The 14,372-nt window shown below is 43.3% G+C and overlaps 1 protein-coding gene across 1 annotated transcript in view; it reads right to left on the bottom strand.

The window, feature by feature from the left end:
• The window catches only part of LOC139767160 (uncharacterized), a 1,522,454-nt gene that overhangs the window by 1,075,850 nt on the left and 432,232 nt on the right, over window positions 1-14,372 (bottom strand). Inside the window, 1 exon segment of the mRNA XM_071696189.1 lies at window positions 2,470-2,682. Within this exon segment, the coding sequence (XP_071552290.1) occupies window positions 2,470-2,682 (213 nt within the window).

Below are 14,372 nucleotides of genomic sequence, written 5' to 3'. Positions count from 1 at the left end.
GATAAGTTCCTAAATAAGACTGAATTCCCTTTCATCAACAACTCAAGAGTGACTTTTTTACTTTTTTTTTTTTTTTTTTTGTTGCTGTCTCCCGCATTTGCGAGGTAGCGCAAGGAAACAGACGAAAGAAATGGCCCAACCCACCCCCATACACATGTATATACATACGTCCACACACGCAAATATACATACCTACACAGCTTTCCATGGTTTACCCCAGACGCCTCACATGCCTTGATTCAATCCACTGACAGCACGTCAACCCCGGTATACCACATCACTCCAATTCACTCTATTCCTTGCCCTCCTTTCACCCTCCTGCATGTTCAGGCCCCGATCACACAAAATCTTTTTCACTCCATCTTTCCACCTCCAATTTGGTCTCCCTCTTCTCCTCGTTCCCTCCACCTCCGACACATATATTCTCTTGGTCAATCTTTCCTCACTCATTCTCTCCATGTGCCCGAACCATTTCAAAACACCCTCTTCTGCTCTCTCAACCACGCTCTTTTCATTTCCACACATCTCTCTTACCCTTACGTTACTTACTCGATCAAACCACCTCACACCACATATTGTCCTGAAACATCTCATTTCCAGCACATCCATCCTCCTGCGCACAACTCTATCCATAGCCCACGTCTCGCAACCATACAACATTGTTGGAACCACTATTCCTTCAAACATACCCATTTTTGCTTTCCGAGATAATGTTCTCGACTTCCACACATTCTTCAAGGCCTCCAGAATTTTTGCCCCCTCCCCCACCCTATGATCCACTTCCGATTCCATGGTTCCATCCGCTGCCAGATCCACTCCCAGATATCTAAAACACTTCACTTCCTCCAGTTTTTCTCCATTCAAACTTACCTCCCAATTGACTTGAACCTCAACCCTACTGTACCTAATAACCTTGCTCTTATTCACATTTACTCTTAACTTTCTTCTTTCACACACTTTACCAAACTCAGTCACCAGCTTCTGCAGTTTCTCACATGAATCAGCCACCAGCGCTGTATCATCAGCGAACAACAACTGACTCACTTCCCAAGCTCTCTCATCCCCAACAGACTTCATACTTGCCCCTCTTTCCAAAACTCTTGCATTCACCTCCCTAACAACCCCATCCATAAACAAATTAAACAACATGGAGACATCACACACCCCTGCCGCAAACCTACATTCACTAAGAACCAATCACTTTCCTCTCTTCCTACACGTACACATGCCTTACATCCTCGATAAAAACTTTTCACTGCTTCTAACAACTTGCCTCTCACACCATATATTCTTAATACCTTCCACAGAGCATCTCTATCAACTCTATCATATGCCTTCTTCAGATCCATAAATGCTACATACAAATCCATTTGCTTTTCTAAGTATTTCTCACATACATTCTTCAAAGCAAACACCTGATCCACACATCCTCTACCACTTCTGAAACCACACTGCTCTTCCCCAATCTGATGCTCTGTACATGCCTTCACCCTCTCAATCAATATCCTCCCATATAATTTACCAGGAATACTCAACAAACTTATACCTCTGTAATTTGAGCACTCACTCTTATCCCCTTTGCCTTTATACAATGGCACTATGCACGCATTCCGCCAATCCTCAGGCACCTCACCATGAGTCATCTTTTTCTTTTCTTTCTTTCAAACTATTTGCCATTTCCCGCGTTAGCAAGGTAGCATTAAGAACAGAGGACTGGGCCTTTGAGGGAATATCCTCACCTGGCCCCCTTCTCTGTTCCTTCTTTTTAAAAAAAAAAAAAAAAAAAAAAAAAAAAAAAAAAAAAAAAAGAGAGGGGAGGATTTCCAGCCCCACGCTCCCTCCCCTTTTAGTCGCCTTCTACGACACGCAGGGAATACGTGGGAAGTATTCTTTCTCCCCTATCCCCAGGACCATGAGTCATACATACATTAAATAACCTTACCAACCAGTCAACAATACAGTCACCCCCTTTTTTAATAAATTCCACTGCAATACCATCCAAACCTGCTGCCTTGCCGGCTTTCATCTTCCGCAAAGCTTTTACTACCTCTTCTCTGTTTACCAAATCATCTTCCCTAACCCTCTCACTTTGCACACCACCTCGACCAAAACACCCTATATCTGCCACTCTATCATCAAACACATTCAACAAACCTTCAAAATACTCACTCCATCTCCTTCTCACATCACCACTACTTGTTATCACCTCCCCATTTACGCCCTTCACTGAAGTTCCCATTTGCTCCCTTGTCTTACGCACTTTATTTACCTCCTTCCAGAACATCTTTTTATTCTCCCTAAAATTCAATGATACTCTCTCACCCCAACTCTCATTTGCCCTTTTTTTCATCTCTTGCACCTTTCTCTTGACCTCCTGTAGTGTAACCAAAACTAGGAGGAATTTGGTAACACTTTCATTAATCTATACTAGACATTATTCAATATCTTGGAGACTACTGTGGCTCTTACCTTATCTCCTGCTGGTAAGAAACTCATGTTGGCCTGAGCAGACTGGCAAGCAGATGACAAAAGATGGGCACAACGATCAAGGTCACCCCGAAGTTCAGTCAGGTCCCGAGATGTCAGATGTTTCACCTCGGAGAAGGTGCGCTTCACAGAACCAATCTCACGCCACAAGTCCAGTAAGTTTTTGTGCCCTGATATGTAGTAGTTGTTGAATTGCTGAAAAGCCCACAAGAAAGAAATAATCAATATTTCTCACAGTTCACAGCTAACTTTTCAAACAGCTATTCAGAAAGCATATTCCCTACGGGACAAAAAATACATTAGTGAGAGTTAAAGAATAGGGCGTGTAAGTCATTGGATGATTTTATGTTATTCTCTTTGTAAAGCTTAATCTCCTTCAAACTGAAAACCTCAAAAGTATCCTAATACTTAATGATTATAAAAATGCAATATCCCCTGTTGCCACTTTCTGAGTCACTATTTCCTCTATCTTGAGCCAAAAGTCTTTGTGTATTGGATTACCCTATTGCTTACAAGGATTCATTGTAGCAAAAACAGGAAAGCATACCTACAAATCAAAGTTGTGTGTAATGGCTGAGTAAAAAATAAATTGGAATGGGCCTTCATGCCATGCAAGAAGAAATAAAAATGAAAATATCACTTTCCACATCTCTAAGAAACTGTGCAGGTAAAATTATGCATGCATCATTTCTGGTACTCCCACCTAAAGTGTTGAATGTATAGAGGTATATACCTATGAGTCACACTATGGTATGAGTCTCAAATGACTACTATCCACAGATGTCAAAAATGGGAAAATAATCATTCTTGAAACATATCCTGTACAACTGCAAAAGGAGTGCTGAAAATAAGGAAATAAAGATATATATGCGATAAGGCAATCAAGTGTAAATATTTTCAATGAATTACTCACCACGGTAAATGGAAAAAAAAATGTGTTGAACTCATGTTCCATGTTAAAAAAATTATAAACATGTAGAAGTAAATAACACATATCAACAGGAGATGGTTTCTTGTGGAGGGCTACCACAGCCTCTCTCAACAACCACCACACTCCTCACCATGGCTACTGTACCCTCCCTCAAAACCACCGTGTTCTTCCATCTAGGCCATCACACCCTCCCTCACCATCATCACTCCCTACCTCCCTAAACACAACACCCTCCCTCACCACCATCACTCCCTTGCTCCCTGGCCATCACACCCTGAATGAATGATAACACAGTTCAGTGGTTACAAGCACTCATCCCACCATTTTCCCTCTCCATACCTCTCATATTGCTGGCACAGCCTTCCTGATCAACAGTAAAATATTTTCCTTAAATCATACATCCCAACAACCAACAATATCTTTTCCATCAAATAAATGGATATTTGTATCTGTGTATGGAGGGAGGTTAGTTGTACTACTCAACAGTAAAATATTTTCCTAAAATTATTACATCCCAACAACCAACAATATCTTTTCCATCAAAGAAATGGATATTTGTAACTGTGTATGGAATGAAGTTAGTTGTTGTATGCTACTAGTTTCCAAATTCCTAAGTCAACACTCTACACAGTCTTCAATGTGTTAAACACAAGATTTTCCATAGATTGCCTGTTGAAAAAAAAGGAGTTAAACTGAATAAGAAAAGATTGTGTTTTTAAGTTTCTACTAGTTGCTCCCAATAATGTATGAAAAATGAAGTATACAAATTTGTACACTGGCATCTGCTGTATTACTGCATATTTTTGTATCACCAAAAATTTTTAAGTGTAAAAGTTTCTTTTGTTCTTCCTTTAATCTTTTAGAATTCAGAAGGTAGGATTCAGTACAGGATGCATCCTGTGAAGTAAGAAGTCTAAAGGACTCTGTAGAGGAAGCATCTTGTAACAGAAGAAATACTGGTTTTGAAGTCTGAATAATCATTTGCCTACTGGGGACAGCCCTACAAGCATTAGAGAGAGTATTTGCTCACAAAGGGTTAAAACAGTCTCCCCCTATAATATGGAACATCCACTTGAATTTCACCCTCATCACCCATCTATGAGGCTGGCTAACATCCATTTACTGAGATGCCACATCCATACTAGCAACCCACCTAGGCCTATGAAGTCACTGGCATGTACCTCTCAGCTAAAAACCTTCATCACTCACTAATGACCAGAGTCTAAAACTTCTAATTCAGAAATATTTTCTGCTAAGGATTAAAAGGAAAGATGGGATGAATAAGATATATGGGTACCCAGACGACTCTGTCTTTGATGAGGAAATTGTTTCTCACACTTCAGAATAAAAATTTCTTGCCTCAGAACAGAGCCACATGGGCACCTGGCTTAAGCTGTGTGTATGTGTATATATATGTGTGTGTGTGTGTGTGTGTGTGTGTGTGTGTGTGTGTGTGTGTGTTTGTGTGTGTGTGTGTGTGTGTGTACTTACTTATTTGTACAGCATAGGGAAGGTGTTTTACACTCATGGTGCCCTATATCTCTTTTTAAAAAGTTACTTAATTTCATGCTATGTCCTCTGTGTGTGTTCATGCATATGAATATGTGTGTGTGTGTGTATGTGTGTGTGTGTGTGTGTGTGTGTGTGTGTGTAATCACCTATTTGTACTGTGCAGGGAAGGAGCTTTACACTCTTGGGGCCCTGTCTCTTGAACATTCTATAATATCATGTATCTTATCAAATTCAAGTAAGCTGTTTGCATTAATCATGTCTTCAGTCAATGTGTTCCAGTCATCCACCACACTTGTACTATAAAAGTATTTCTTTACATCCTTATGTACAAGTTTCTTATTCAGTTTCATTCTATACCCTCAGGACCTCTGGACCTCTATTCCTCCCTCTCTCAAAATAATGCCCCCTGTCCACTATGTCTATCTCTTTTAAGAACTTAAAGGTTGTGATCAGGCACCTCTCACTCTTCTTTCTTCTAAGGAGGGTAAATTTAAAGCCTCCAACTTTTCCCTGTTAATCTAAGAAGCATATTCTAGTTTTGGCCTTTCTTTATCCATATCCATGAAAGACATTCTGATATTTGCTAACAGACAGTCCAACTCCCTAGATATTTTCCTTATATGGGACTCTCACAAAAGGTTAGGGACAATGTCTACTTCCAAGTCCCTAGGACACAAAATCTTCAAGCTTACTTCCTTCTAAATAATGATCATATTAAGGCCATTGCAGGGAAAAAATGCAATTGAGTGGGAGATGTATAAAAGAAAGAGACAAGAGGTCAAGAGAAAGGTGCAAGAGGTGAAAAAAAGGGCAAATGAGAGTTGGGGTGAGAGAGTATCATTAAATTTTAGGGAGAACAAAAAGATGTTCTGGAAGGAGGTAAATAAAGTGCGTAAGACAAGGGAGCAAATGGGAACTTCAGTGAAGGGCGCAAATGGGGAGGTGATAACAAGTAGTGGTGATGTGAGAAGGAGATGGAGTGAGTATTTTGAAGGTTTGTTGAATGTGTTTGATGATAGAGTGGCAGATATAGGGTGTTTTGGTCGAGGTGGTGTGCAAAGTGAGAGGGTTAGGGAAAATGATTTGGTAAACAGAGAAGAGGTAGTGAAAGCTTTGCGGAAGATGAAAGCCGGCAAGGCAGCAGGTTTGGATGGTATTGCAGTGGAATTTATTAAAAAAGGGGGTGACTGTATTGTTGACTGGTTGGTAAGGTTATTTAATGTATGTATGACTCATGGTGAGGTGCCTGAGGATTGGCGGAATGCGTGCATAGTGCCATTGTACAAAGGCAAAGGGGATAAGAGTGAGTGCTCAAATTACAGAGGTATAAGTTTGTTGAGTATTCCTGGTAAATTATATGGGAGGGTATTGATTGAGAGGGTGAAGGCATGTACAGAGCATCAAATTGGGGAAGAGCAGTGTGGTTTCAGAAGTGGTAGAGGATGTGTGGATCAGGTGTTTGCTTTGAAGAATGTATGTGAGAAATACTTAGAAAAGAAAATAGATTTGTATGTAGCATTTATGGATCAGGAGAAGGCATATGATAGAGTTGATAGAGATGCTCTGTGGAAGGTATTAAGAATATATGGTGTGGGAGGAAAGTTGTTAGAAGCAGTGAAAAGTTTTTACCGAGGATGTAAGGTATGTGTACGTGTAGGAAGAGAGGAAAGTGATTGGTTCTCAGTGAATGTAGGTTTGCGGCAGGGGTGTGTGATGTCTCCATGGTTGTTTAATTTGTTTATGGATGGGGTTGTTAGGGAGGTAAATGCAAGAGTCCTGGAAAGAGGGGCAAGTATGAAGTCTGTTGGGGATGAGAGAGCTTGGGAAGTGAGTCAGTTGTTGTTCGCTGATGATACAGTGCTGGTGGCTGATTCATGTGAGAAACTGCAGAAGCTGGTGACTGAGTTTGGTAAAGTGTGTGGAAGAAGAAAGTTAAGAGTAAATGTAAATAAGAGCAAGGTTATTAGGTACAGTAGGGTTGAGGGTCAAGTCAATTGGGAGGTGAGTTTGAATGGAGAAAAACTGGAGGAAGTGAAGTGTTTTAGATATCTGGGAGTGGATCTGGCAGCGGATGGAACCATGGAAGCGGAAGTGGATCATAGGGTGGGGGAGGGGGCGAAAATTCTGGGGGCCTTGAAGAATGTGTGGAAGTCGAGAACATTATCTCGGAAAGCAAAAATGGGTATGTTTGAAGGAATAGTGGTTCCAACAATGTTGTATGGTTGCGAGGCGTGGGCTATGGATAGAGTTGTGCGCAGGAGGATGGATGTGCTGGAAATGAGATGTTTGAGGACAATGTGTGATGTAAGGTGGTTTGATCGAGTGAGTAACGTAAGGGTAAGAGAGATGTGTGGAAATAAAAAGAGCGAGGTTGAGAGAGCAGAAGAGGGTGTTTTGAAGTGGTTTGGGCACATGGAGAGAATGAGTGAGGAAAGATTGACCAAGAGGATATATGTGTCGGAGGTGGAGGGAACGAGGAGAAGAGGGAGACCAAATTGGAGGTGGAAAGATGGAGTGAAAAAGATTTTGTGTGATCGGGGCCTGAACATGCAGGAGGGTGAAAGGAGGGCAAGGAATAGAGTGAATTGGAGCGATGTGGTATACCGGGGTTGACGTGCTGTCAGTGGATTGAATCAAGGCATGTGAAGCGTCTGGGGTAAACCATGGAAAGCTGTGTAGGTATGTATATTTGCGTGTGTGGACGTATGTATATACATGTGTATGGGGGGGGGGTTGGGCCATTTCTTTCGTCTGTTTCCTTGCGCTACCTCGCAAACGCGGGAGACAGCGACAAAGTATAAAAAAAAAAAAAAAAAAAATTAAGGCCATCTTTCGCTTTATCCCATCCTCATTACTTTAAATTTTTCAGGTAGAATTTCATCAACCGTATTTCAGACCAACTTTGGAGTCTGTTTACGTCCCCTTGTATGGTGATGCAATCCTCTTCGCTTTTCACTCCCTCACGACTTTTGCATCACCTGCAAACATATTCAGGTAGAATTCTATACCTTCAGGCACGTCATCTATGTAGACCATGAAGGGTAATGGTCCCAGAACCAAACCCTGTAGCACTCTGCTAGTTATCTTACCCCATTTCGTAAAGGTTCCTCTGACATGCATTCTTTGTTTCCTCCCCGAGATAATCTTTTATCCACCCTTATCCCTACATGGTGATTCAACTTCATAATCAGCCTCTCATGTGATACAGTGTCAAATGCCTTCTGGCAGTCCACATACAGACAGTCCACCCAGCCTTCCCTTTTGCCCAGGACCGAGTTCACTCTCTCGTAAAACCATCTTTTATCCACCCTTATTCCTACATGGTGATTCAGCATCATAATCAGACTCTCATGTGTTACAGTTTCAAATGCCTTGTAGCAATCCACATACAGACAGTCCATCCAGCCTTCCCTTTTGCCCGGGACTGAGTTCACTCTCTCCCTAAAACCATGCCGTCTTTCACTTGGGAAATTCCTCCTATGTAGAAAGTCATCCACTTGCTTTCTAACAATCCCTTCCAGAACCTTACACACTACACTTGTCTGTGAGACTGGTCTGTAGTTGATGCTTGTCTTTTTTTTTTCATATTTATTTTCATTATACTTGACCATCATATCCTCGTTAACGACATAGTGCAAGGAAACAAACTAAGAATGGCCCAAACCACCCAAATACACATGTTTTTTTTTTTTTTTTTTTTTTTTTTTTTTTTTTATACTTTGTCGCTGTCTCCCGCGTTTGCGAGGTAGCGCAAGGAAACAGACGAAAGAAATGGCCCAACCCCCCCCCCATACACATGTACATACACACGTCCACACACGCAAATATACATACCTACACAGCTTTCCATGGTTTACCCCAGACGCTTCACATGCCTTGCTTCAATCCACTGACAGCACGTCAACCCCTGTATACCACATGACTCCAATTCACTCTATTTCTTGCCCTCCTTTCACCCTCCTGCATGTTCAGGCCCCGATCACACAAAATCTTTTTCACTCCATCTTTCCACCTCCAATTTGGTCTCCCTCTTCTCCTCGTTCCCTCCACCTCCGACACATATATCCTCTTGGTCAATCTCTCCTCACTCATTCTCTCCATGTACCCAAACCATTTCAAAACACCCTCTTCTGCTCTCTCAACCACGCTCTTTTTATTTCCACACATCTCTCTTACCCTTACGTTACTTACTCGATCAAACCACCTCACACCACACATTGTCCTCAAACATCTCATTTCCAGCACATCCATCCTCCTGCGCACATCTCTATCCATAGCCCACGCCTCGCAACCATACAACATTGTTGGAACCACTATTCCCTCAAACATACCCATTTTTGCTTTCCGAGATAATGTTCTCGACTTCCACATATTTTTCAAGGCTCCCAAAATTTTCGCCCCCTCCCCCACCCTATGATCCACTTCCGCTTCCATGGTTCCATCCGCTGACAGATCCACTCCCAGATATCTAAAACACTTCACTTCCTCCAGTTTTTCTCCATTCAAACTCACCTCCCAATTGACTTGACCCTCACCCCTACTGTACCTAATAACCTTGCTCTTATTCAGATTTACTCTCAACTTTCTTCTTCCACACACTTTACCAAACTCAGTCACCAGCTTCTGCAGTTTCTCACATGAATCAGCCACCAGCGCTGTATCATCAGCGAACAACAACTGACTCACTTCCCAAGCTCTCTCATCCCCAACAGACTTCATACTTGCCCCTCTTTCCAGGACTCTTGCATTTACCTCCCTTACAACCCCATCCATAAACAAATTAAACAACCATGGAGACATCACACACCCCTGCCGCAAACCTACATTCACTGAGAACCAATCACTTTCCTCTCTTCCTACACGTACACATGCCTTACATCCTCGATAAAAACTTTTCACTGCTTCTAACAACTTGCCTCCCACACCATATATTCTTAATACCTTCCACAGAGCATCTCTATCAACTCTATCATATGCCTTCTCCAGATCCATAAATGCTACATACAAATCCATTTGCTTTTCTAAGTATTTCTCACATACATTCTTCAAAGCAAACACCTGATCCACACATCCTCTACCACTTCTGAAACCGCACTGCTCTTCCCCAATCTGATGCTCTGTACATGCCTTCACCCTCTCAATCAATACCCTCCCATATAATTTACCAGGAATACTCAACAAACTTATACCTCTGTAATTATACCTCCTCATTACTTTAAATTTTTCAGGTAGAATTTCATCAACCGTATTTCAGACCAACTTTGGAGTCTGTTTACGTCCCCTTGTATGGTGATGCAATCCTCTTCGCTTTTCACTCCCTCACGACTTTTGCATCACCTGCAAACATATTCAGGTAGAATTCTATACCTTCAGGCACGTCATCTATGTAGACCATGAAGGGTAATGGTCCCAGAACCAAACCCTGTAGCACTCTGCTAGTTATCTTACCCCATTTCGTAAAGGTTCCTCTGACATGCATTCTTTGTTTCCTCCCCGAGATAATCTTTTATCCACCCTTATCCCTACATGGTGATTCAACTTCATAATCAGCCTCTCATGTGATACAGTGTCAAATGCCTTCTGGCAGTCCACATACAGACAGTCCACCCAGCCTTCCCTTTTGCCCAGGACCGAGTTCACTCTCTCGTAAAACCATCTTTTATCCACCCTTATTCCTACATGGTGATTCAGCATCATAATCAGACTCTCATGTGTTACAGTTTCAAATGCCTTGTAGCAATCCACATACAGACAGTCCATCCAGCCTTCCCTTTTGCCCGGGACTGAGTTCACTCTCTCCCTAAAACCATGCCGTCTTTCACTTGGGAAATTCCTCCTATGTAGAAAGTCATCCACTTGCTTTCTAACAATCCCTTCCAGAACCTTACACACTACACTTGTCTGTGAGACTGGTCTGTAGTTGATGCTTGTCTTTTTTTTTTCATATTTATTTTCATTATACTTGACCATCATATCCTCGTTAACGACATAGTGCAAGGAAACAAACTAAGAATGGCCCAAACCACCCAAATACACATGTATAATCACAAAATATATATTTGGCACTGAAGTGAAAAAAAAAGGGGAGGCATGACACAACATATGAATATTTTTACTAAAAGATATGGGAACACGACAAGATATAGCACTACAGTGGAATTATTACTAGACAGGAACATGAAATCACAAGGATGAGACATCAAAATAAGATGTGAGGCCCCATGAAGATGGATAATTGTGAGAGAATGTGACACCACAGCAGGATGTGTCATTACTATAGCGGATTTTTTTATCAAAAGGTATATGTGACATTAAAATATGATGAGGTACATAAAATGATGTAGTAAAACAAAAGGCTTCAGCAACATAAATGAACATGGCATCATAATTAGATACCACAACTGAGAAGGGAGTGGCACCACAAAAAGATTCAGCACCAAAGAGAGAGAGAAAATCATCATAAGCCATGAGATTCAAGGCACATGTAGTAATACAGAGCTGATGCCAACGCAAAGGCATGATGCCATGGAGAGGCATAGTATGAAAGTGGGTACTGGTCACCACAGTGTAAATGTCACTAAACAGATAATATTGGCAAATGCTGAAGAAGAGTAACTTTAGTACTATCAACTCATTAGGTTGATAGTTTTTTTTTTTTACTGTCAACTTGAAAGCCTTCACGGTAATAACTATAATATTGTTGTGGTAAGATGTGGTATGCAAGATGACACCACACTGGAATGCAGCACCACAACAGAGAGGGATGGACCATACAAGGCAACTGCAGACAGCTAGCACCATGAGACCAGGCCTTCACAGACGCTAAGCACCACAGGCACTGGGTATCACATGGTCTGGGTACAACATGGTTTGGGTATCATATGGATTGGGTACCACAAGCAGTAGGTATCACAGACTCAGTACCATGTACCACAGGCACTGGGTATCACAAGCACTGGATATTGCACAGCCTTGGTATAACAGGTTTTGGGTATCACAAAGACTGGGCACCACAGGCACTGGGTACTATAAGCATTAAGTATCAATGGGAATGGGCATAACAGTGACTGGGTACTATATGGATCGAGGATTTCAGGCACTAGGTACCAAGGGTACTGGAAGCCACAGAAACTGTGTACCACAAGGATTGGATACCACAAGTGCTGGGTGCTAAAAGCACTGGGGACCACAGTGACAAGGTATCATGAGGAAAAAGCAACAGAAGCGCTGGGACAAACACTAGGCACCACAGGAACTGTGCACCATAAGGACTAGGCACAACAAGAATTAGATACTATAAGGCCTAAGTACCACAGGGAATGGCACCATAAAGACTGGACACATCAGGCACTGGGTAACACAGACACTGGGTATCACAGGCACTGGGTAACACAGACACTGGGTATCACAGGCACTGGGTACCAGAGGCACTAGGTTCCAAAGGCACTGGATACTACAGGTACTAGTTACCAGACACTGGGTACCACAGGCACTGGGTAACACAGACACTGGGTATCACAGGCACTGGGTATCACAGGCACTGGGTAACACAGACACTGGGTATCACAGGCACTGGGTAACACAGACACTGGGTATCACAGGCACTGGGTATCACAGGCACTGGGTATCACAGGCACTGGGTAACACAGACACTGGGTATCACAGGCACTGGGTAACACAGACACTGGGTATCACAGGCACTGGGTAACACAGACACTGGGTATCACAGGCACTGGGTATCACAGCCACTGAGTACCAGAGGCACTAGGTTCCAAAGGCACTGGATACTACAGGTACTAGTTACCAAATGCACTGGGTACCACAGGCACTGGGTATCACAGCCACTGAGTACCAGAGGCACTAGGTTCCAAAGGCACTGGATACTACAGGTACTAGTTACCAGACACTGGGTACCACATGCCCTGCTTGCCACAGGCACTGGGTAACACAGACACTGGGTATCACAGGCACTGGGTATCACAGGCACTGGGTATCACAGGCACTGGGTAACACAGACACTGGGTATCACAGGCACTGGGTAACACAGACACTGGGTATCACAGGCACTGGGTATCACAGCCACTGAGTACCAGAGGCACTAGGTTCCAAAGGCACTGGATACTACAGGTACTAGTTACCAGACACTGGGTACCACATGCACTGAGTACTTAAAGTACTAGTTACTAAAGACACTGGGTACCACATGCACTGAGTACTTAAAGTACTAGTTACCAAAGACACTGGGTACCACAGGCACTAGGTACCTCAGGCACTGGGTATCACAGGCACTGGGTAACACAGACACTGGGTATCACAGGCACTGGGTAACACAGACACTGGGTATCACAGGCACTGGGTAACACAGACACTGGGTATCACAGGCACTGGGTACCACTAGGACTGGTTACCAAAGACACTGGGTACCACATGCACTGAGTACTAAAAGTACTAGTTACCAAAGACACTGGTACCACAGGCACTGGATACCATAGTCACTGGGTACCACATGCCCTGCTTGCCACAGGCACTGGGTACTACAGGCACTGGGTATCACAGGCACTGGGTATCACAGGCACTGGGTATCACAGGCACTGGGTAACACAGACACTGGGTATCACAGGCACTGGGTATCACAGGCACTGGGTATCACAGGCACTGGGTAACACAGACACTGGGTATCACAGGCACTGGGTAACACAGACACTGGGTATCACAGGCACTGGGTACCACTAGGACTGGTTACCAAAGACACTGGTACCACAGGCACTAGGTACCTCAGGCACTGGGTATCACAGGCACTGGGTAACACAGACACTGGGTATCACAGGCACTGGGTACCACTAGGACTGGTTACCAAAGACACTGGGTACCACATGCCCTGCTTGTCACAGGCACTGGGTACAACACAGACACTGGGTACCACAGGCACTAGGTACCTCAGGCACTGGGTATCACAGCCACTGAGTACCAGAGGCACTAGGTTCCAAAGGCACTGGATACTACAGGTACTAGTTACCAAATGCACTGGGTACCACATGCCCTGCTTGCCACAGGCACTGGTTATCACAGGCACTGGGTATCACAGGCACTGGGTAACACAGACACTGGGTATCACAGGCACTGGGTATCACAGGCACTGGGTATCACAGGCACTGGGTACCACTAGGACTGGTTACCAAAGACACTGGGTACCACATAACCTGATTGCCACAGGCACTGGTTATCACAGGCACTGGGTACCACTAGGACTGGTTACCAAAGACACTGGGTACCACATGCACTGAGTACTTAAAGTACTAGTTACTAAAGACACTGGGTACCACATGCACTGAGTACTTAAAGTACTAGTTACCAAAGACACTGGTACCACAGGCACTGGGTATCACAGGCACTGGGTAACACAGACACTGGGTATCACAGGCACTGGGTATCACAGGCACTG

Source organism: Panulirus ornatus, chromosome 59 (assembly GCF_036320965.1).
Source record: "Panulirus ornatus isolate Po-2019 chromosome 59, ASM3632096v1, whole genome shotgun sequence".
Lineage (NCBI taxonomy): Eukaryota > Metazoa > Arthropoda > Malacostraca > Decapoda > Palinuridae > Panulirus > Panulirus ornatus.
This window is presented reverse-complemented; position numbering and strand designations above follow the sequence as displayed.